Genomic DNA, 22723 nt, shown 5'->3' with positions numbered 1-22723 from the left:
TTTTTTTCTTTTAATATTGCATTTTGATTTTCTCTTTTTGTTTATTTCAGAAAACACAACATGCACGTCAGAAAATTTTCGGTGTTCAAATGGTAGGTGCATTCCAAGGAGATGGGTCTGTGATTATCAGAGAGATTGTGAAGAAGGAGAGGATGAATATCAATCTTGTTGTAAGTACTTTGGCAGTTTTTGATTTTTTTAATTGGGGGATTTTGTATTATATTTAATTCTTAGATTCAGATTGATTACGTGCTCCTACTTGGCGGCTTATCCAACAATGAAAACCTTACTTTTACCAATTTCACTGAATATGGTACAGAATAGGCAAAAAAGCCACATAACTCTGATTTTCACGAAGTTGCTGATAAATGTCCTAAAACATATAGCACTTTTATTTTGTTCCTTTAAAGATACGATGTAAAAATTGGAAATTATGAAAGCAAGAACTTTCATCACTATTTACTGAAGTTAAATCTGCTAAAGTCGTGGGAAATTGCTCCTCTAAAAAGGTTGGTAGGTTATCTAGATGGTGTTGGCAGAACTTTTAAATACCAGTAACTGCAGAAGAGTTGTTTTTGTTAATTACATTTCATGTTACAAGTGAAAAAATGATTGAAAATATGTAATAAGAATGTATGCTAACATGCAGTGTAGTAGGCAAATTAATTTTTGCTACTCTAGCTCTGTGGATGACTGCCCTAATAAAATTTCACATATTTTGCATCACATCTGTTAATTTAAAGTGATAAATCTCATTTAAAGTAAAAAAATCTCACATCTGTCAATTTAAAATGATAAATCTCATTTAAACTAAAAAAATCTCACATCTGTCTATTTTAAGGTAAAAACTTAAGGTCTTTTCACTTTCCTTTCATTTATAATCATAATGCATGCCGTGATCACCTGATAGTGCTTGTTTTCTCCTCCTCATTTGAGACTGTAGTTCAAGTCAGTTTTCATTTGCACACTTTTCAGGAAGCAAAACAAATGGAAAATGAAGTGAGGGGAAGCCAGAATTAGGGACCATCTTCTGTAATGGTCATTACCATAGTTATGGAGGGGAAAATTGGGTGAAGGAAAAATGACCCTAAAGTGCCTGTTTTAAAGTAATAAACTGTAGTGCAATGTTGGAGCTGCGGAATTCAGAAAATTCTAAATTTTAATTTCCATTTGAATATTTATTGAATTTTGAAGCTTGAGTTACTTCAAAAAGTTATTCTATTACAATATGCAGTTCTGTAACATACTGTTCAGTTCATAAATGCAGTTCATTCAATAGGGTGCATTATCACCTTGGAGAATCCGAGGCTCATGTTGCATTTTGGGATGAATTGACCTATGTAACCCAACAGTGTCCACAATGTATATGGTGATTCTTCTCAAGGAAAAGTTCCAAATTGGTTTCTCTTTTACAGGTTTGATGCTCTTTTTCAGGTCTTCTAGACTACTTCTCATCTTCAAGGAATGTTTTTCCACTTTTAAAAAAGCACCTGTGCATTTTGAAACATTATGTATGACTCATTGCTGAAGCGCATTCAGTGTTTATGTCCCCAATTTGCCCAGTTAAATGCAGAATTTCACATTGACTCATTATTCCACCTTTGTATCCATAATGTAATCCACATACATGCTATTACAAATATGTTACTATAGTAACCCTGGATATTAACACAGTAATGTTTCTTGGAACACTACCATATTAAGACTAAAGTTCATTGTAGCTGCTACTGCCGTATGAATCCTGTAAATATCTATAATGTATCCGGAGATAATTTTAATGGGAATTCCAGCATTTTAAAATTTTTATTTTATCCCGTTAGATTTACAAAATGTTAAGGGTTACATACCCGCCTGTATTCCTCTCAAAATGCACCAGTTTTTACTAGGAATTAAAAAGAAAGTAAAATGCATTAGAATAATATCAAGGCTAAAGTTTTTAATAACTAAAAATTAATTCTTATCTATAAGTGTATAAGTTGAAGTATTTATGCAGTATATGGAGAAATCATCAGTACTACCTTGGAGGAAGTTTAGTTTCAAATTAAGATCAGTACATGTCCTGAGACATAAGTGTTCCATTGTGAGTCTAATATGTAAACTGACCGTGGGTAAAAATTAAAGTGATATTTTTGCTAATAAATTTTTTGTTTGCTTATTGTGTTTTGTTATATAAACAGTATATTTTCAATATCTTTTATTGTTTTAAAATTGTTCCAAAATATTTACTAGTCTCTTCTGTAACTTCTGAAATGATAATGCCTTGCTTGACGTTACATATTCTTAGCCTTATTATTTTTCTAACCTTTCTTCCAGTACTTTTAATACTACTAAAGAATTTGAAGAAATTTGTTTGAATTTCTTGTAATAAAAGTTTGAAATGAATATATCACGTTCTGTGTTTTCTAATTATTGTGAAGAAAAAGGGTAACTTTTTAAGATTTCAATGCCAAGGATTTATCATGTAGTTTGTATTTCAGTTAAATTAGTAATTTTAAATAACACCTATTTTAGTAAATTTTGTAAATGTGTAAAAAGAAAAACATATATTTATTTATTTATTCTTTAAAATCTTGAATTTTTAGCACCTCCACAATGTAATTCTAATCAGTTCTCGTGTGGCCATTATGTTTTTAATCAGTCATTTTGCATTCCTCGATATTGGCGATGTGACAGGATAGTAGATTGTGTCGATGGCACAGATGAAGGAGAAACATGTAGTAAGTATATATTTTAATTAAACTTTTTCTTTAATCCTGCTTTTAAGATTTTATTTATGTTTTTAACTCTTAATCTGAACATAAGATCAGCAAGGCTGAATGATTTTGAAAAAAAGTTTTTTTGACATGGTATAAAAAACTTTCATTTAACCTTGTCATATTTTTATGTTTACTATAGAAAAATATTAAGTTTATCATAGAAAATAATAAAGCTGTTCCTTTTTCTCTGTGAAGTTTCTATCAGGAGGAAAATAACGAATGGACTCTCTAAAGGCAGGGCCAGTTTGGAGGATCATCAACACCTGCAGTTTTGGGGCCCCTGAACTTGAGAGGGGCCCCAACATGCAGAAATATTAATAAAACTAGGCAGAACTTCTCACTGAAACAATACTTTTGTACTTTGAATTTTTGAAATCTTGCATGCACCGAAATTCCATTTCAGCTATCGAAAATAACACCGTAAAAATCATAGCTATAATCCTTTTGTCAAAATTTTACGACACTGTGCCCCTGCCTTCAGACCAAAGGATTTGAAACCTTTATTTCAAACTCCTTGCTTTAGATGCAATGGTTCGACAGTTTCTCTATGAGCAACTTTCATTGCCACCATTGAAACGGAAGATCACAAAAGAATCTGGCGGATATTATTACTTCAGTATCATAAACAAAAAAGCCGAGTGAGTTATCCATATGCTATAGACAATCATAGATGTTCGGTTTCTTCAGTTTGGTTATGGATGTGGTTTTTTCACATTTTCATAGTTTTTGATGTTGAGTATTTTCTTCTTTCGTGATTTATACTAGTTTACATCCAGAAAAGAAAGTCAAATATAAAGGGAGTGTTTTTCAAAATAATTTTTAAATACCTGCTCTAGCTTTTCAAAAACATAGGGTGAGTTTAGAAGACAGCTTTCAAACAAAAGAAAGTGAAAATTAGTGATTCGAACAAAAGGAAATTATCTCAGTGTTCATAAACCAACTTTCAAGGGTTCAACCTTGATTGCTAGTGGTTGTTTTGGCAGGGGGAAGGAAAAATATGCTTTGCAGTAAAATCTGGAAGTGATTACTTCCTTGGGTTATACATGTTCAACATTCGGAAGGTGTACTTAAAAGGAGTGGTAAACTGTAGGGAGCTTTCAGCAAATTGCTCAAACCAATTACAAAATTTGTCTTTAATTTGAAAGCCCTTGTTTTTTTTCTTTTGTTTTATTCTTTTTCTAAGAAAAATATCTGTTTTTGCATGCCATATTCAAATTTTGATCTGGTATACTTTTCTTGTTCATGTCAATAAAAAGCAATCCAATAGAAAGACATGCAATTAAATACTATAATAAAACTTACAAATGCAACACTATGCATTATTAAAGAGTTTCGAGAAAGTGGATTTAGAAAAGTTAAAGCAAGGGAATTTATTTTATTTTTAAGGTATGTTGTTCAATACAAGATGTAGAACTATAAAAAGTAATTTTCTTATGAAAATAAAAGTGAACCCATTTTAGCAGAAAAAAAAATAAATAAAACTTGACAAAGACGTAAGATTAAACTTTTTTAATATGGTATACAGACACTGCTCTTGTTTTATTGACAGAAGAATTTGAGCAGTTAAGTCATTGCTTTGGTGTAATGTGTGTTGTATGAGATATTAAGAACTTGCCAAAAAAGCAAGTAATATTTGAACAGACGTTGTAATTATATTTGTAGATGAAGTGACCTGAAATAAAATCCAGAAGATATAAATGACGTAGATCTAGAAGTGCTATCCATCAATGCTATCACAAATTGCCAATGGCTGTTTTACTTTGCCAAGAGTACTTCAGCGTATTTATGAAAAGAATTTAGAAGACATTTTCCCAAATGTGTCATTTGTACTGAGAACTTGCCTGTAGATACCTATTGCAGAATAAGCCTCAGTAGTGCAGTAGGCAACGCATCAGTCTCATAACCTATTTTAAAATGGTATCCACAAACAGGTGGATAATAGACAAAATGGAACCTCAATGGAATGCAGCTTTTGAGAGCTAAATCTGATAAAAAAATTATTTATAGATTTCCTCATTCATCATCTTCAGTGAATGAGGAAGGATTAAGAGGTCTTTCTAAAATAATATTAAAAAATAAAATTGCACATTTATTTGACATTGACAAATTAATTAAAATGTTTGCTGCTAAAGAAACATGAAATTTAAGAATGAGCATTTAAGAAACATTTAATGAATTAACATTTTTAACATGGAATGAACATTTAATAAATGTATAAAAAAGTTGTCTAAAACGGAAGTTTAAAGAATTAAGGAAAATTAGGAAGTTAGACCAATTATATGAAAAGCGATGAAAGTTAAGTATAAAAATACATCTGACAATTTATGTAAATATGTGTAATATAGTATTTATTGTAAAACAAAAAGGGGTTAGAAGAAGTGTGATGAAAATATCCTAGACTTTTATGGCGTAGAATTTTGCACTTTCTGTAATATTATAAAAGTGCTTAATACATTTGTTTACATTTACATTTGTTTAATACAGTTTTTAATACATTTGTATTCTGTTATTTTGAAAACTATTAAACTTTAAAAATAAAATTACAGTACAAAGTCTTTAATCTGGACTCGTCAGGACTTCGGCAATTCCGGATTAGGGGTTTTTCCGGATTATAGATCATCAATTTAAATCTGGTAAGATGGCATGCAGAAATTATACAATTAAAAATATGAAACCGTAATTTATGAAATAAAGAGCAATTATGATCTAAAGGGTATCAAAATTTACAAAAAAAAAAAAAAAAGCTTAATATTTATTTGTTTACTTTATTAAGCATTTCTTTCAACGTGCCCATGCGTAAAGCATACATTACGCATAGTCGAAATTAGAAAATTGCAACCAGAAAACTATTTGAATGTGTATTCGTGATATTTATAATGACAAGGAAATTGATTTAAATCATATCGGAGTACATCGAGATAAAACACTACATTTAGTAAGGAATTATAAGCCGAATAATATAAAAACATCTGCCCTGAAGATGAGGATAGTGCTGACAGATCAACTTCCAGTTCATTGCGTGCCACGACGTTTCCCCCCCTTCCCCCCGCAAAGCAGCGTGAAATTGATAAACAGATTTCGGAATGGTTAGAGAAACAAATCATCTCTCTGTCACTTTCTTCATGCCTTTATCCATTTTTTGCAGCAATTTCACATTTTGTTTAATGGACATCGAAACATGCTTTCGCTTTGTAGATCCTTTGGCAGCTCTAGAATTGGAAACTCTTTTTGACATAAAAGTTCAAGCTTACTTTTTATAAAATTGCTGTAACAGTCTGCAAAAAATAATAAGCCGGATCCAATTAAAAGATTAAGGAACAACGCAATCTGCAACATTAACTGAAATGCGTAATTAGATAATTTTAGCCTAGCTTTTACCGTCCGTTATACATTAAACGAGCATGTGTAAACGTATTATATAACGTATATGCTACGCATGCGCTTGTAGATTTGAGGTCCGGATTATAGATCATTCCGGATTATGGACATCTGGATTAAAGACTTTATACTGTATTAGTAATATTAATTTATGTTACAGTGTGACCGTGAAGTAGAAAGTATAATATTAAAAGAGATCCCATTTGGGATCCCCCAAAATTTCTTAAACCAGCTCTGCCTGATGGTATCCATCAGGTGGGGGTATGTGATTGTAGAGTATAGATTCTTCAGTAGTTCAGGATTGACTACTTGGGGCCTCCAGTGCAGAGCTGCTTACAATAGTGGACTTGGTCTAAATAGAGAGAGAATAACTGCTTTAGAGTCACAAACCTCAATTCCCTTCAACACACAAATCTCTTGTTTTACTTATTTATTAAATTTCTCATAATAAGTTCTTATTCTTATTTTGTATCTGTGTATTTCTGTTTTATAAAATAAAAAGCTTTTGATTTCAACTGGCACTTTTGATTAAATGGCTTCTTTAAGTCAGGTTTTTATAAATCTGAGGCTGCTTCTTTTAAAGTGTTCATAAAGTTAATATTTCTGTTGTTTTTATAATAGTAAAAAATATTGCTTTCAGTATTCTTGAATTAATTTGATTGCTAGAAACAAGTCCTCCTCTCCTTTTCTTGCTTTATTAAATTGAGCCATTATAAAAATGGCTGACAGAAATGTAAAAAAAAAACGGGTAATATGTTTTAAGCAGATCTAATTTTTAAATAATTTGGCAAAACGTTCTGTTAAAACAAGTAGTATAAATATTGTGTTATAAATATTGTTATTTGAATTCTTTTAGATTACCGAAACTGCCTTCCTAGTGATCATAAATGTGGCAGTGGTCTGTGCATTCCTATTGAAAAAAGATGTGACCATTACTATGATTGTAGGGATGAAAGTGATGAAGCTGATGAGCTGTGTAAAAGTAGTAAGTACATTTTTTTAATTTTCACATTATAATCCAGAATTCTTTCAGAGCCTTATATGAAAAAGAGCTATGTTGCTTTTAATTAAATTATGACTGTGAAGTTTTATTTTGCGTAACCTGTTTCAAGGATTTTCAAAAGGAATACTTTATTATTCTGTATTTTTAATTTCAGATACAACAAAATGTCGATTAAATGAATTTCGGTGTGCTAATGGGGCAAAGTGCATAGATGAAGGCAAAAAATGCGATCATTGGAATGATTGTGGTGATAACTCTGATGAAGCCGATTGTGGTGAGTTTTGCAATTAAAAAAATATGTTTTTATTAAACATAATTTTTTGAGGCAGAAATATTTCAGTGTATTTATTCTTAGGATTCTAGTTTGTATTAAAAGGTGTAAGAATTCATTCTTCATGCATTTATATATGCCCATAAATTATTATCATTGTATTAATAAATAATTCTTAAATTAATATTGTGGTTATCCATAAGAAAGGAGACTTCAAGATTTTGTATTATTTTTTCTAGATAATAAAATTGTAAAAGAGTTTTTAATTGCTTAAGGGTAAATTTTCATTTCTCGTGAATTATTATCTGGTGATATTGAAAATTTGCTCAGCTGTCATTGTGAATGAATCTAAAATTCCATATTGATAGAAAATCTTAAAAAAAATTTTGAAAGCTTTCTGATTCTCTAGAAGTTAAAAAAAATGTAAATTGAAGTATGTTATAAGATTTTAAACAAAGATTTCAAATAGTATATAATTCACATTTTGAAGATTTCTGATGTATTATCAGTATACTGAACCTAAGTTTCTTATGAGTTGTAAATTATTTTTACCTGTGTTTGCAACATTGCAGTTGGCAGTTTGTTGCTGAAACATAAGGCTATAATTGAGTTGCCAGTAATGAAATGACATATAGCTTCCATTTTGAAACTTTTGCATTCTTAATTATTTATCTTTTTGTAATAAATGTTGAAAGATACACTTTATGTGTATTTTATTTGCCATTTAAATATGTTGTATTTCAATCTAGAATTTCCACCTTGCAATAGTGGCCAGTTTCGATGTACCAACGCAATCTGCATTCCTACGAGGTGGAGGTGTGATGGCCACGCTGATTGCACAGATCACTCAGATGAGGTTAATTGCAGTAAGTTTTAGTGCAGTTTCCTGTTTTATCATTATTAATATTATCTTTAATTTACTCTATTTTATTCTTTGTATAAATATTCATGCATTGCCATTTAATTTTTGTTTAGTTTTTGGTTTAAAAAAAGCTACTGTTTTTATGATGTGCACATTATTTGTGCCATGTAGTTTCTTCATTGAAGTTTTATTTCTTAATTTTAGCTTTGATCTCATGTCCTGACACAAAGTTCCTCTGCCCTCAAGAGAAAAAATGTATCGATAAAAAAAAGCTCTGTGATGGCACTCCAGACTGTGAAGATGGAGCTGATGAAAAAGATGCTTGTTGTATGTATCAGTTGTAATTTTGTTGATAAAAGTATAGTGTTGAAAAAATAATTGTTTTTATATTATTTCCCAAAGGGAATTAATTTGAATTTATTGTTTTTATTAGTTACCCAATTATTTGAGTTTATTGTTTTTATTATTTTTATTTTATTTGAGTAATATTACCACACTGATCATATTGAGGTATTTCTAGCAGCATATAGACTAAAAATAGCTTAGAAATTCATTTTCTAAATGGAGCTAAATTGAAATCTTACAAAATTTTATTCCTGTTTCCCAAAGAAAAATTTCCTTTCTGGAAGAGTATTGGGGTGAGACGCAAATTTATTTCAATTGCTGACCCAAATGCCGTATATTATGCTGCTGATATTTGCATATATTTATACTTCCGATGTAAGACATGTTAGAATTTAATGTTTTAATTCATCAAAACTTATTTGGAATTGCATCCAGTATTAATTATTTTTTGAACCTTTCAGCATCCCAGTTGTGTATGTCTCTGAGGTGCGAGCATGGTTGTCGAGCTTCATTAGAAGGCGGAGAGTGTTATTGTGGACCAGGAATGCAAGTAGATCCAATGAACACTTTGAAATGTATAGGTATGTCTGTCTAATGCGATATTAATTATTTGTCCGGAAAAGTTCATAGAAATGTTAACATGTACTGAAGTGTTAACATTTCTCGTAACATCTTTAGGAAATGTTAACATGAGAAGTGCAGCCATTAGCCATGAGTGCAACAGTAGTCTGATTTATTTAATGAATAATTTAGGAAGGCCAAAAGAAATGTTATATCGTTAAGGAAATAAAAATAGTCAAGGAAATTAAATAAAGTTAAATTGTTTATTTAATGACTGAGTCCGACATGGCTATGAACATGCAGAGAAACAAAATAGGGTAATACTTGGTTATATTACACCCATAAAATAGAAAATAGTTTAATGGAATTGTCCAAGGATGTAGCAAAATTAATGTAAAATATTGATGTAAATCAATACGTTGTTAAAATGAAAAGTTGTTTTTACTTTAAAAAAATTTTTTTGAATGAAATTTAATTATTTAATGAAAAGAAATAAATGCAAAATTAATAATAATGCAAACATTTTGAACCAGGTTGATTTAATAATAAAATTCTTGTAAAACAGTGAAAGGTTATTTGAAAAATTTACTTTGTGTGAAGTTTTATTGTGCATGGTGTCATTATTTATGTAGAAAAGACCTTTCCAGGACTTTTACATTCCAAGAGTCCTGCTAAAGTTAAGTAATGTTCCTGTAGGGTAAAGGAAAGGCACTTAAATTCTTTTTTTGTAGTACACAATCTGTAAATAAGCAACATAATAGAAAATGAATGCTTGAATGTTTGCCTGTCTCAGAAAACAATTTCTCTATATTTATTAACTCGTGTAAATGTAACACTTGCTGCAATCATATATTAGGCCTCCCTTTTGGGGAAAAAATGCTTTCAATCATATGCAACTATGAGTTTAAAACTACTTTGCGTCTGAGATCTTAATTTGGCTCAGGTATATTACATATTGATCTTTTGCATTAATTATTCATAAATCAGTTATTTATAGCCTAAAGGAAGCATGCAGAATGCTTGAATTATAAACTTTATTAACAAATTATTACAAAATATATTTTTATATGACTCCTATAATGTTATATATATATATATATATAAAACATTAGAGGATATATTTGTAAGTTTTCATAAATCAGTTATTTATAGCCTAAAGGAAGCATGCAGAATGCTTGAATTATAAACTTTATTAACAAATTATTACAAAATATATTTTTATATGACTTCTATAATGTTATATATATATATATATATATATATATAAAACATTAGAGGATATATTTGTAAGTTTAAAGAAAATGCAAATCAAAATTATAATGTAAAATGCCTCATAATTGCTCATTTTTAATTTGGGTACTTTGTCTCTAGTAATAACGTTCTCTAAACTGCATCATATCTGAAAATGGGTTCCACATTATGTCATCTTGAAACTTCTGCATTGCCTATAATTTTTAGCCAATCAGATTAATGAAAAATTTTACTATAAATATTGTTGCAATCCTACCCCCACCCTCTTTCTGTGCTTTGATTTGGCTGAAGGACGTCTCTTGCTTTGCTCTTTTAGTTTAAAATGTAATGTGCCATCAACAAAATTGTGGGGCGCATTGTGAAGTAATTGTGAAGTGCCACAAGTAATAAAGGTATATTTGGAATATCAAGTGATTTTTCTGATTCTTCAAAAGTTCCTGACTGCCAAACTAAATTTTATATGTTATGTATGTTTGTGTGTATGTACCTGCTTGTTACATTCATCAGTTAAATAATTCAAGAATAAAATATCATTAATTATACTAATTAAAACTTGGTTTTGATGTCAAAAAACTTAATTTCTGTATTGAATGCTAAAAAGAATCTTTCATTACTCCCTCTCTCTGAACTTGAATTTATCTTGATATTACATATTACAGATATGAATGAATGCAGCGAGTGGGGCTATTGTGAACAAGTCTGTATCAATACAATGGGAAGTTACATTTGTTCTTGTGTTTCTGATTACAGTCTTGTTGCTCCTAAACATTGTAGAGCTCATAACAGTAAGTATATTTTTTAATAACATTGCAAAATACTTTTCACATCTATTCCAGTATATTTTATGCTTTTGTTATTATAACAGAATTTGGCTGCTATCATGTGGACTTTATAATTAGAAATCAAATAATCTAATAAATGGATATTAGAAGTAGTAGTTATTATGAAAGTAAAAGTGTTAGACAACATTCGGTCATTACGACATGTAATTATTATGAAGATAACATGTAGTTATTGTGTTTATATTATGAATATATGATTGTGTTTATATTATGAATATGTGATTATGTTTACATTTAATTGTTATATTATTCAATTTTGATTTATATTACTATGTCTGCATTTATTACTGTATTATTTTCTATATTTACTCTATTACTGAGTACATCGTTTTATTAAATGCCCATTTGTGATATAATGATACCTGGTCACTTTGCAATTTTTTATTTAATAAATGGTTGTTTTTTCTTCAGTGCATATTTTTGTAACTTTTTACAGTAAAAGTGGTTCTTAATTTGTAGCCATATTTTGAAGTGATTTAACACTTTGTGGTTTTATATCTGAAATCTACAAAATCTTAAAATCTGCACAAACTCTGGTCCAAGTATTGCAGATATCTGGTGTGTGTGTGTGTGTGTGTGTGTATTCATGATGTATACATGGATATAATACATTCATGTTCTGAAATTGGAATATCATCAATACAGTCAAAAGTCTTTAATCCGGACTCGTCGGGACTTCGGCGATTCCGGATTATCGATTTTTCCGCATTATAGATCATCAGTTTAAATCTGGTAAGATGGCATGCAGAAATTATAAAATTAAAAATATGAAACCGTAATTTATAAAATAATGAGCAATTATGATCTAAAGGGTATCAAAATTTACCAAAAAAGAAGCCTAATATTTATTTGTTTACTTTATTAAACATTTCTTTCAATGCGCGGATGCGTAAAGCATACCTTAGGCATAGTCGAAATTAGACAATTGCAACCAGAAAACTATTTGATTTGTATTCGTGATATTTATAATGACGAGGAATTTGATTTAAATCATATCAAAGACGGAGTACATCGAAATTAAATACTACATTTAGTAAGGAATTATAAGCGGAATAAAATAAAAACATCTGCCCTGAAGATAACGACAGTGTTGACAAATCAACTTCCAGTTCATTGCGCGCCGCGATGTCCCCCCCCTCCCCGCGCAGAGCAGCCTGAAATTGATAAACAGATTTCAGAACGGTTAGATAAACAAAGAATATGCCTTTATCCATTTATGTAGCAATTCGTTTTTTGTTTGATGGACATCGAAACATACTTTCGTTTTCTAGATCCTTTGGGAGCTCCAGCATCGGAAATTCTATTTGACATAATCGAAAGTTCAAGCTTACTTTTAGAAAATTGCTCTTACAGTCTGCAAAAAATAATAAGCCGGATCCAATTCGACGATTAAAGAACAACACAATCATCAACATTAACTGAAATAGATAATTAGATAATTTTAGCTTATACCGTCCGTTATATATTAAACGCGCACGCGAAAACGTATTCTGCACTTGCGCAGACGCATATGCGCAGTCGTAAATGTCTTGCATGCACGAGTAAAGCGCCTATGCGCATGCGTCAATGCGGCGCATGCGCAGAAAGATTTTAGCTTTGAGGTCCGGATTATAGATCATTCCGGATTATGGGTGTCCGAATTAACGACTTTTGACTGTATTTAGATTAATAAGAAAGGCTGTTATCTTGAACGAAAAAAAATTTTTTTTTATCATCAGACTTTTAAAATGTCTCAATAATAATACAGAAGATGGAGAAAAATATGGAAACACCTTGTGAAATGCATGTTTGAAAAGAAAGATTGATTTTAATGAAATATGTAGGTGGCGCTGGCATTTTTGACTACTGACGCCACCTATACAACTTCGTAAATGTGCTAAACAGTTCAGTTGTTGTCGGAGTACTGTTATGTGAGGTTGTCATTGCATTATGTCAGAGTTAACAGACTTCGAACGTGGGCAAATTGTTGGAGCACTTATGGTAGGTGCTTCCGTAAGCAAGGTAGCCGAGGTGTTTAGTGTTTCAAGAGGTACTGTATCGAAGATTTATTCCGCATATTTGAAAAGCGGAAAAACATCATCTGCTAAATCACAGCGCGGACAAAAGTGTGTCCTGAGTGATCGTGACAGACGATCATTAAGGGCAATTGTGACGAAAAGTAAGAAGACCACGGCTGCAAAAGTTACTGCTGAAATGAATGTTGTGTTACCGAACCCTGTGAGTACCAAAACAATTAGAAGAGAGCTTCATAAACAGGGAATTGCTGGCCGTGCTGCAATTGAGAAGCCACTCATCAGTGATGCTAATGCCCGGAACAGGAAAAGGGGTGTTTAAGTCATAAAGCCTGGACTATAGAGCAGTGGAAGCGAGTAATATGGTCTGACGAGTCTTCTTTCACATTGTTTCCCCACTTCTGGCCGAGTTTACGTCTGGAGAACGCCATCTCAAGCCTATAATACAGACTGCTTGTTGCCAAGAGTGAAACATGGCGAGGGTTCTGTTATGGTTTGGGCAGCCATATCGTGGTTCTCTGCTAGCCCCATGATAACTGTGTCAGGGCACAAGACTGCCAAGACTTATGTGAACATTTTGGCCGATCAAGTTCATCCCATGGTACAAACTTTGTTCCTCGATGGTGATGGTGTCTTCCAAGACGACAAAGCCCCTGTTCACACAGCTCACATTGTCAGGACTGGTTTTCTGAGCACCAGGATGAGTTGTCCCATCTTCCCTGGTCACCACAGTCACCATACCTGAATATTATCGAACCTTTGTGGTCTACATTGGAACGGAAAGTGCGTTCTCGTTATCCACCGCCAACATCGTTATCGGAACTTGCCACCGTTTTGCAGGAAGAATGGTATAATATTCCCTTGGCAAACATACAGGAACTGTATTTATCCATTCCAAGAAGACTGCAAGCTGTTTTGGATGCCAACGGGTTTCCTACACCATATTAAGCAAAGAAACATGTTTTTTTAAAGGTGTTTTCATATTTTTGTCCAACCCCTGTATGTCTTAATGATAATAGAGTTTTTTAACCATCTAAAGGAATTCACCATTTTTGATCTGCTCATGAAATCTATATTTAAAGATCATTTATTAACCCTCTGACTGCTCAATTTGTTGACCAAAATCGCTTTAAAAATTGAGTTTTTTTATTTATTTGTTTTTTATTATTATAAAATTAAGCAATATATAAAATTTAAGAAAATATAAAGCACTGAGGGAAAAATATTTTAGAAATGCAGTTTACTATGATAAGAGTTCAAAACAGGGTTCAAGGCAAAATCCAATTTCACAGTCTTTGCACCAGATTCAAGAAATCTAATTAATAATCAATCTAATTATTAATCTAATCTATAAATCTTAATTAATAATTCAATAATTTAATTAAATAATCAAGATAATCGCTGAATGTTTTCTAGCAGCCATTTCTTGTAAGAAAAAAGCAGCAAAAAGTGGAGTTTGAGCAGTAATACCACGTGCCTTCAAACGCCCCAATTTAGTGGACGATTACCGATATCTGTTCGCCAAAGTGTAAACTAAATGTCTAATACTGTATATAATTTATTTCAGTGGTTAAATGGGGGAAAAAATGGGATGTGCTCCTCAATAAAGGAATTAAAAGACATGCCTGCGGAAATCGTGGGATGAGCAGATTTTGCTACATTTGAGTTGCCTGTGGAAATCGTGGGATGAGCAGCCAGAGAGTTAACTAAATTTGTATAATTATGTATTTTAATCGGTGTTTTCATAAACTTTGTATAACTATGTATTTTAATCGGTGTTTTCATAAACTTTCATTCATTAAGATGGTATTTGCATCATTAAAGAATGTAAGAAAGCAAAATATTTTAATTTATAAACTGATATATATCAAAAGGCAGAAATTCTTATAAGTGCTAGGGGATCATGGTGGGTAAGGGAATTAAAAGAAAATTCTGACATGATTTTTTTCACCTGGTAATCCTGTTTATGTATTATTATATTACAGCAAGTGAACAATTGCAATTCATAATTCATTGTGGTATATATATACAGAATTTGCATAATTTTGTTTTTATCTCTACACTTGTTGCAAAAGAGTATGTAATCCAAATATGACTTTCTTACTGCATCTGTACTTGCAGTGCAGTAACATTATTGTTTTTTTATTACTTTATTATACAGGTTCTGCAATGAGGCTTATTTTTGCTCACCATAGTGCCATCTATAAAGTAAATGCTGAAGGATCTTTGTTAGAACTAGTCACAAACACAACTGCCGCTAGTGGATTAGATTTTCATTACCACAAAAACTTGCTCTTCTGGTCTGATACTGTAACACGCAAAGTAAGTTTTTTTTATATATATGTTTAAATTTTTAAACTCAATCTATAATAATTTAGTTACATATTTTGGAGCAAGCTATTAAATTACTGTAGATTGAATATCATTAACCTATTCAGGATCAGCTGCAGGTATACGCAACGCAACGATTCCACTCCTACCAGCCCAGCGTACCGGTACCGTATACGCGACGCAGCGTTTCTCCTACTATCAGCCCAGCATCACATATACGTAACATTAAAATGGAACGGTTTATTTGAACTTTTAAAAGCCAGTAGATGGAGCTAACTGGTAACTGTTTTCACATGGGCTGATTCATACGGCATTTGGCCTTCACGTACTGCCATTAGTTTCTGTTTTGTGCTTCTAGTTTTGATAGATTTATTGAAATAAACAAACTATGAATCACAGCTCTTTATAAATGCGTCAGACTCCTATAAATGTCGGTTCACTTTTCAAACTGTTGTCACAAAATGTTAGAGTCCTGCATTATATTTGAAGAAATTAAATAATGAAAAATCTGCATAAATGTATGTATATTTCTTGCATTATCATAAACCAACGGTATCTAGAGCCATCCAGTTTTGAATGACGTAATCCTACTGCGGATATGGACACCTGAAATACCAAATTTGAAAATTGGAATTTGTTTTATTATCGATTTCATATTTTGTGAAACTTTAACGAATTTTTGAGTAACAAACTCAACAGTTTAAAAGCGAGCAATGGCAACACATTTTTATCTCCAGCGCGTCGAACTGTGTATCTGGAATTCTAAAGATATGCTCATTTTAAAATTATTTTGCGACATTGCTATTGAACTAAATTTTATGCTTTAAGTGCAAAGAACATGATATTCAATAAATAAAGGTAACAAACAAAACGTTAAAAAATGCCCCTTTGGACATATGTTAAAATCTGAAACATTTCAGATTTTTTTGCTTTTTCTTTTTTTTCTTTCACCTATATTTATTTTGGAACTTAACACAAGCTTTCTTGGTTAATTAAAAAGTAACATTATTACAGAAGGGGAAAGACTATCAGCTTTCTCGACGCGTAATGCGTCTTACTTGCTCGCATTTCTCAGGAAAGAGCCAGCATTTTTGTTTTTCTTACTCAATTTAATAGGGCATTATATATGTCTTGAATTGTCATTATATATAATGACACAGGCATTATATTTTGGTTTATAATGTACATATTGATGTGATCAATAGCGGATATTCCACCAGTGGAGGGTCTTTCCTTGATCACTTTCCTGTCATCGAGGACACCGTTTTCGATTTAGAAAAACAGGAAGTTTTCTAATATAAACCTGATGTCACACAGGGTTTGAGGATGAAATATTTCTGAGTGTCTTTTGAAGAAGTTTTTGGATATGTGTTGGGGTTATATTCAGTTTCATTCTGTTAGTCATGGCTGAGAGAGCTCAATTAAAAACTTAAAAATTTGTCCAAAATCCCTAGACACTCCACCTTTCCATCTAACTGGAAGACAATTTTCAAAAATTTACTTTAACGGAAGAGGTAAAGATAGGAGAAGATGCATTGTGTGGGCTAAAACCAAGGAAAAGTGAAAGCAAACAACATATTTTGAGTGCAAAATATCAACTGTAGGACTGTGTGTTAATCCTTGTTTTGAATTATTTCACACACAACAGAATTTTTAAATTGGAATTTAATTATCTACAGGTAATTCTTGTTTAGTTTTTTTTTAAATTTCATATTTGTACTTTTTTTCATGCTTATGGTATTTATTTGTGCATATATTTATGATCTTAGTATTTTGCCTGTTTAATTTATTTCTATTAATGTGATATTCTTTATATTAATACACATTAAAAATAAGTACATTAAATACGCAACTTCAAAAATTGATGTCATAATATCAAAATGCTGATTTTATACGATTTTGTTTCTAAAATTAGGCATAACTGCTGAAAATGCGCGGGCCGGTGACGATGATCTATTTCAAGGGGTCCGGTCCCGTGACTGCGCTTCGTTCTCCCAGCGCTTGGCCTTAAGGGGTTAAAGAATTGACAATGCACATTGCATTCCCTTCAAAATATATTAGATACAAAATGATGCACTTTCAAACTTCTTGCTACCTTTTATGAAAATGTTAATAAACTTTTTTAATTTGATTTAGATTTCAGTAGTATAACTTTTGCTTGGTAGAATAATTTTTGGACTTTTAAATGGTCATGGAATTTGTAGATTGTGAAAGAAACTAAAAATTGAGCTTCCTCTACATATATATGTTTATTTTCTTGTAAAATAATGTGTGAAAATATATTTGTGTATATTATAGTAATTAAAATATTTTCCAAATTAGATTTACTCTATAAAAGTAGATCCCTGGAGGGAATCGGAATACATTTCTGACTTCAATGTCTCTTTTCCCTGGAGCCCAACAGCATTTGCAATTGATTGGATTGGAAACAAAATCTATATTTGTGATGCAATAGGCCAAAAAATTGATGTAATGGAGTTAGATGGTAGTCAGCATACAATTCTAATCAGTCGTAATTTATCTTCACCATTAGACATAGCATTAGATCCACATCTGGGGTATGTATTTTATGATTAAGTATAATATACTTGTATTAAAAAATTACATTAATTTTTAAACTATAATCTATAAGTTAGTGTATTCTAATCTAACCATAATAACATCTTTCTTTTGTTTGATACTTTTATTATAATATGGGGGACACCAGCTGTATTCTGTGCTACGAGTATGAAATAAATCATATTGTTTCACTGTATTTCCTTATATGCTATGTTTTCTAAAATCATGTAATATGTGTATGTATAATTTTAGGAAGTGAATAGTTATCAAAAATCTGAGTCTATAAATTTTACTAACTGTAATTGAATTAGTTATTCTGTGTGCAGATTAAATATTTGTTTATACATTTTTTGCTGTATGTACTTTTTTAGTAAGTGTTTGATAGTATATTGATTTAATTTTTTATTTTGCCATATGTTTAAATTCTTAAACTGTGATTTGTCTTCTTAGGTTAATGTTCTTCAGTGATGCTGATAATATTGATCGTGCCAACATGGACGGCACAATTAGAGTGACAATTGTAAATACTTTCATATACAAAGCATCAGGTTTAACACTTGACTACGTCACTAAAAGAGTGTTTTGGTGTGATTCCCAGCTTGATCAAATAGTTGCATGTAATTATGATGGAAGTGGCAGGTAATTAATTGTATTATAATATACTTTTATCTGTTATAATCTGTATTAAAAATCATAGTACTTTCTGATTATTCACACCATTTCCAAAAGATTGCAAACTGATTGCGAACTTTGGAGAGCATTTGTAAACTCAATAATGTTGCAGAGAAGCATTTGTGTCTGTGCATTTGCACCTATTTCAAGGATACATCCAGTGCTACTTATTTTTTTACATTCTTCACTTTATGCATAAAAAGGGAAGAATGTAAAAACCTGCATACTTCTCCTTTCCCCCTTCCTCTGTTGTTGTTGAGTACAAACTCGTCACCAAAATCCTAAAAAGAAAAGTCAAAAAGAGGTGTATGATGCCTTTAAGTAAGCTATATTACACTGCAAATAGCTAAGCATGAGATTTTGCCAAAGACTATGACGACTGCAGTATGTATTCCCTCTGCTATGCTAAGCCCATAAGAAGGATCTTAATCTGCAGTTGCACTGTTGGAAATGTCTGGAGAAGTTGGGCACTGTTTTTGGGGGGGATGCTATGTGCATACTTATATTGCCACATAAATACTTATATAAATACTTTGTAGTTATATCACAGGTTTTGTACAGAAGCACAGAAGCATATGGTTTTGACAAAAGCACCATGTTCTGTATTATAGTAGAATTTGTTTGGGAGAAATTATGAAAGTAATTAAACATCTTTAATTTTCTGCTGATCTATTTATATATGAAATTTCTTCTTCTTCTTCTTCTTCTTCTTTTTTTTTTTTTTCCCCACAGAATTGGTTCTTTCTAATTGCTTGAAGGAAGTTGGGAGTTTAAAATTTCAGCAAAAGTAATTATTTTGGGGGAATGTGCAGATAAGAATGTCTGTATATGGTCAGATAAGGGAAATAGAGGGTAAATTTAAATCGAAAACTAGAAATTGCCTTTTAATAGTTTCTTTGCTGAAGTGGTGGATTTTCAGTTGAAATCCATAGCAGTCACCATCTCAGCAGATATCCTTTAAAGAAATAACAGAAATAGGAGTTATAGAAATATATGTTAATGAAAAGAAAACAGTTTTTGGACATTCATTGTAAATAATCTTCTATAAATATAACATAATACTTAATAGATAATGTAAGGAAGCTTTTATTTTTGTTATTTTTATTTTTGTTATTTTTATTTTTTTTATTTTTCAAGTATGTGTGAATGTAAATAATATTAAAATCTATTTTCTTCTCATAAATAATAATTATTTTATAACACTTTAAATGCAATAAAAAGTTTTAACTGAATTCGTAAATTTATTTCTTTTTTAAAATAGGCATTCAATCATTCGCGGAAGTACTCGTGTGCCATCTCCCAGCAAACTGACTATGTTTGAAAATAATATTTATTGGACTGATGGAACACGGCAAGGAGTGTTGAAAACTGATTTGTATAACAATTCTCAGACTGTACTCACAATATATCGGGATCGCTCCTTGTTAAAAGAACCAAAAGCCATTAAATCATACCATTATTTACGTCAGCCAGTCGGTAAATATTTATTTCTTTATGTTTGTAAATAATTTTAAATATGCATTTTTGAAATATGGTTATAAACAGATAATTCTGCTTAGAATATGTGTGCTTATAATAATCGCTAAATATAATGAGTAAATTTTTTAACTAATATTTAAATGAATAGCATTTTTGAAGACAATATTTTATTATGTGATTATTTTAATTGACTTCCTGATATCTGCAGAAATTGTTCAAACTATGTAGTTGAAAGCAGTTTTAGAATTTTGAATTTATAATAATATGAATTTTTTTGCCAATTTTAAAAAGGTAAGAAAGGAAGTTCCATTTAATTCTTTGTCAGAATGTGCAATTTTTAATCCTTAACAAATACTTGTGATAAAATATTATTGTAGAACATGTTGACCTAGTTCAGGGAAAAATACATCCAAATACTTTAGTATTTATGAAATGCTGTGTATATTATTCATATAAATATTCTAACTTTTCCTCCATATTACAAATTTTAAAAGAAACAGGGTAACAGTATATAATGTAAAGTTTTAACTAGAATTGCATTTTGTTTTTAATTTCATGACCACAGTTGCATGTCATCCTGTTAGACATGAAACAAAATTGTGATTTCATTGTGGTGAAAAATAATTTAATGATTGTGAGTATTTTTATGGAATTTTGCCTATATTGCATGTGTTATTCATGCTTTAATTTATTTGAAAGTTTTTAACATGAAATTGAAGATAAATAAAGAATTGATTATAATCTGCACCAGAATGAATATGGTGTGAGTTTTAATGTGTCAAATTTATATTATGTTTTTATCTGAATTTTTTTAATACGTTCCTGGAAGAACTTTTTTCCTAGTTTGCTGAACAAAACTTCTACGATGACAAATGGTGTCTCAAGTTAATGAACATACATTTGAGCAACAAATAATTTTCAGGAGTGTCTTGATCAGTGTGGATCCTAAATCGTTGGCGGAACATGTGCAAATTAAAATTGGCTGCCCTTTTTTACAGAAATTTAATATGTTTGATTATCATTCTACTACTATTAAATGTGGCTCCCCATTGCTGTGCACCATCTTACCCCCCCAACACACACTGTGATTGGCCCTGGTTTTGATGTAAACTCTGCTGCATAATTAATACAAAGGCATTTCTAGTAACATCACTTTAATATTTTTATCACTTAACTCTCACTCACTGTATCACTCTTAAGCCTAAGAGTAACAGCAAGTGATTTACAGGACTATGAATTCGGCCTGGAGGGAATTATAAATTATACCTAGATTGTATTGCTGCTAGAAATTTTGTGGATTTTAGCACTGCATGTTTTTTTTATTTGTTTGTTTGCTAGTAACTGTAATGTTGCATCTCTAAGTGAAACCCATGGGCTTGGAAATTAACAATGAAAATGCAGAGGAACTGCTATAGAGGACTATAAAAATGAGCTCAAGTAGAAAGAACTGGAATAACTTTAGAAACAGCTTTAAAAAGAAGTTTGTGGAAGAAATGACTTCAGAAGAAAGGGAAAATGATCTCAATTCTTTTATTCGCAAAATTTGTAAAAAAAAAAGGGGGGGGAGGTTATAGTAAGGTGCAAAATGCAAATGCAGGCAACAGATAATCACTTTGAATGAATTTTTAGTGAAATGGAGATCCAGTGTTCTGTCAAAAAAAAATTGAGTGATTCTAACAAGAGTTTTTTTTTTTTTTTTTTTTTTTTTTTAAATCCTCCAGAAACATAAATAACTGGATATTTATATGGAAAGAGAATTCTCAGGCAAGCAATAACCTCTCTTCCATTTATGCCGTCCAAACTCCTTTGTATAAATACAGTGTAATTAAGTTAAATTTTCAACTTTTTTGTATTTTTAATGCTGTGTAATTTTTTCTGCCTTAGATTTCAGATTTATTTTGTGTTAGGAACTTTTGCTTAAAATACTGTTGTAAATTTTAAATAAGCCATCATCTGTAGTCTAGGAACAGATTAATCCATTTTACATTAATTCCTGCTGGTAAAATAGTTTTTGTTTATGAGCATTTTGGATGACGACTGGCCTTCAGGAATGAATTGAATTCACGAACTAAAGTTTCACTGTATTTGTTTGTCCTTTACTAACAAAATATGTGCATACCTAAATTTCTATTACATTAAAAAACACAAGGTAAATTTTAATTTTTAATTAATTAATATACATTCTTTAAAGTTTATTTCCTATGTTCTGTAAAAGTATAATTTTTGCTTTCTTACAGTTCCAAATCCCTGTTATTTCAGCAATGGTGGATGTCAGCACATGTGCTTACTTACAAGATCAGCAGACAGTTTTGGCCTTGGTTACCGATGTGTATGTAATATAGGCTATGAAATAGCTCACAATGAAAAGACTTGCAAAAGTATGCCATGCTTATTTTGTTTT

At 31.0% G+C, this 22723-nt stretch overlaps 1 protein-coding gene across 1 annotated transcript in view; it reads left to right on the top strand.

Moving 5' to 3' along the window:
* mgl (low-density lipoprotein receptor-related protein megalin) overlaps window positions 1-22723 on the top strand; it is a 230767-nt gene that overhangs the window by 90003 nt on the left and 118041 nt on the right. Inside the window, exons 2-14 of the mRNA XM_085814066.1 lie at window positions 51-170; window positions 2583-2717; window positions 6991-7119; window positions 7292-7411; window positions 8158-8274; window positions 8475-8597; window positions 9077-9196; window positions 11087-11212; window positions 15443-15603; window positions 17935-18170; window positions 18622-18810; window positions 20105-20319; window positions 22560-22700. Coding sequence (XP_085670192.1) covers window positions 51-170; window positions 2583-2717; window positions 6991-7119; window positions 7292-7411; window positions 8158-8274; window positions 8475-8597; window positions 9077-9196; window positions 11087-11212; window positions 15443-15603; window positions 17935-18170; window positions 18622-18810; window positions 20105-20319; window positions 22560-22700 — 1932 coding nt within the window. The remainder of the gene's footprint in view (window positions 1-50; window positions 171-2582; window positions 2718-6990; window positions 7120-7291; window positions 7412-8157; window positions 8275-8474; window positions 8598-9076; window positions 9197-11086; window positions 11213-15442; window positions 15604-17934; window positions 18171-18621; window positions 18811-20104; window positions 20320-22559; window positions 22701-22723) is intronic.

Source organism: Stegodyphus dumicola, chromosome 3 (genome assembly GCF_044657685.1).
Source record: "Stegodyphus dumicola isolate Sdum_Otavi_A_Nest chromosome 3, ASM4465768v1".
Lineage (NCBI taxonomy): Eukaryota > Metazoa > Arthropoda > Arachnida > Araneae > Eresidae > Stegodyphus > Stegodyphus dumicola.
The sequence above is the reverse complement of the archived record's forward strand: the minus strand, read 5'-3'. Positions and strand labels throughout refer to the sequence as shown.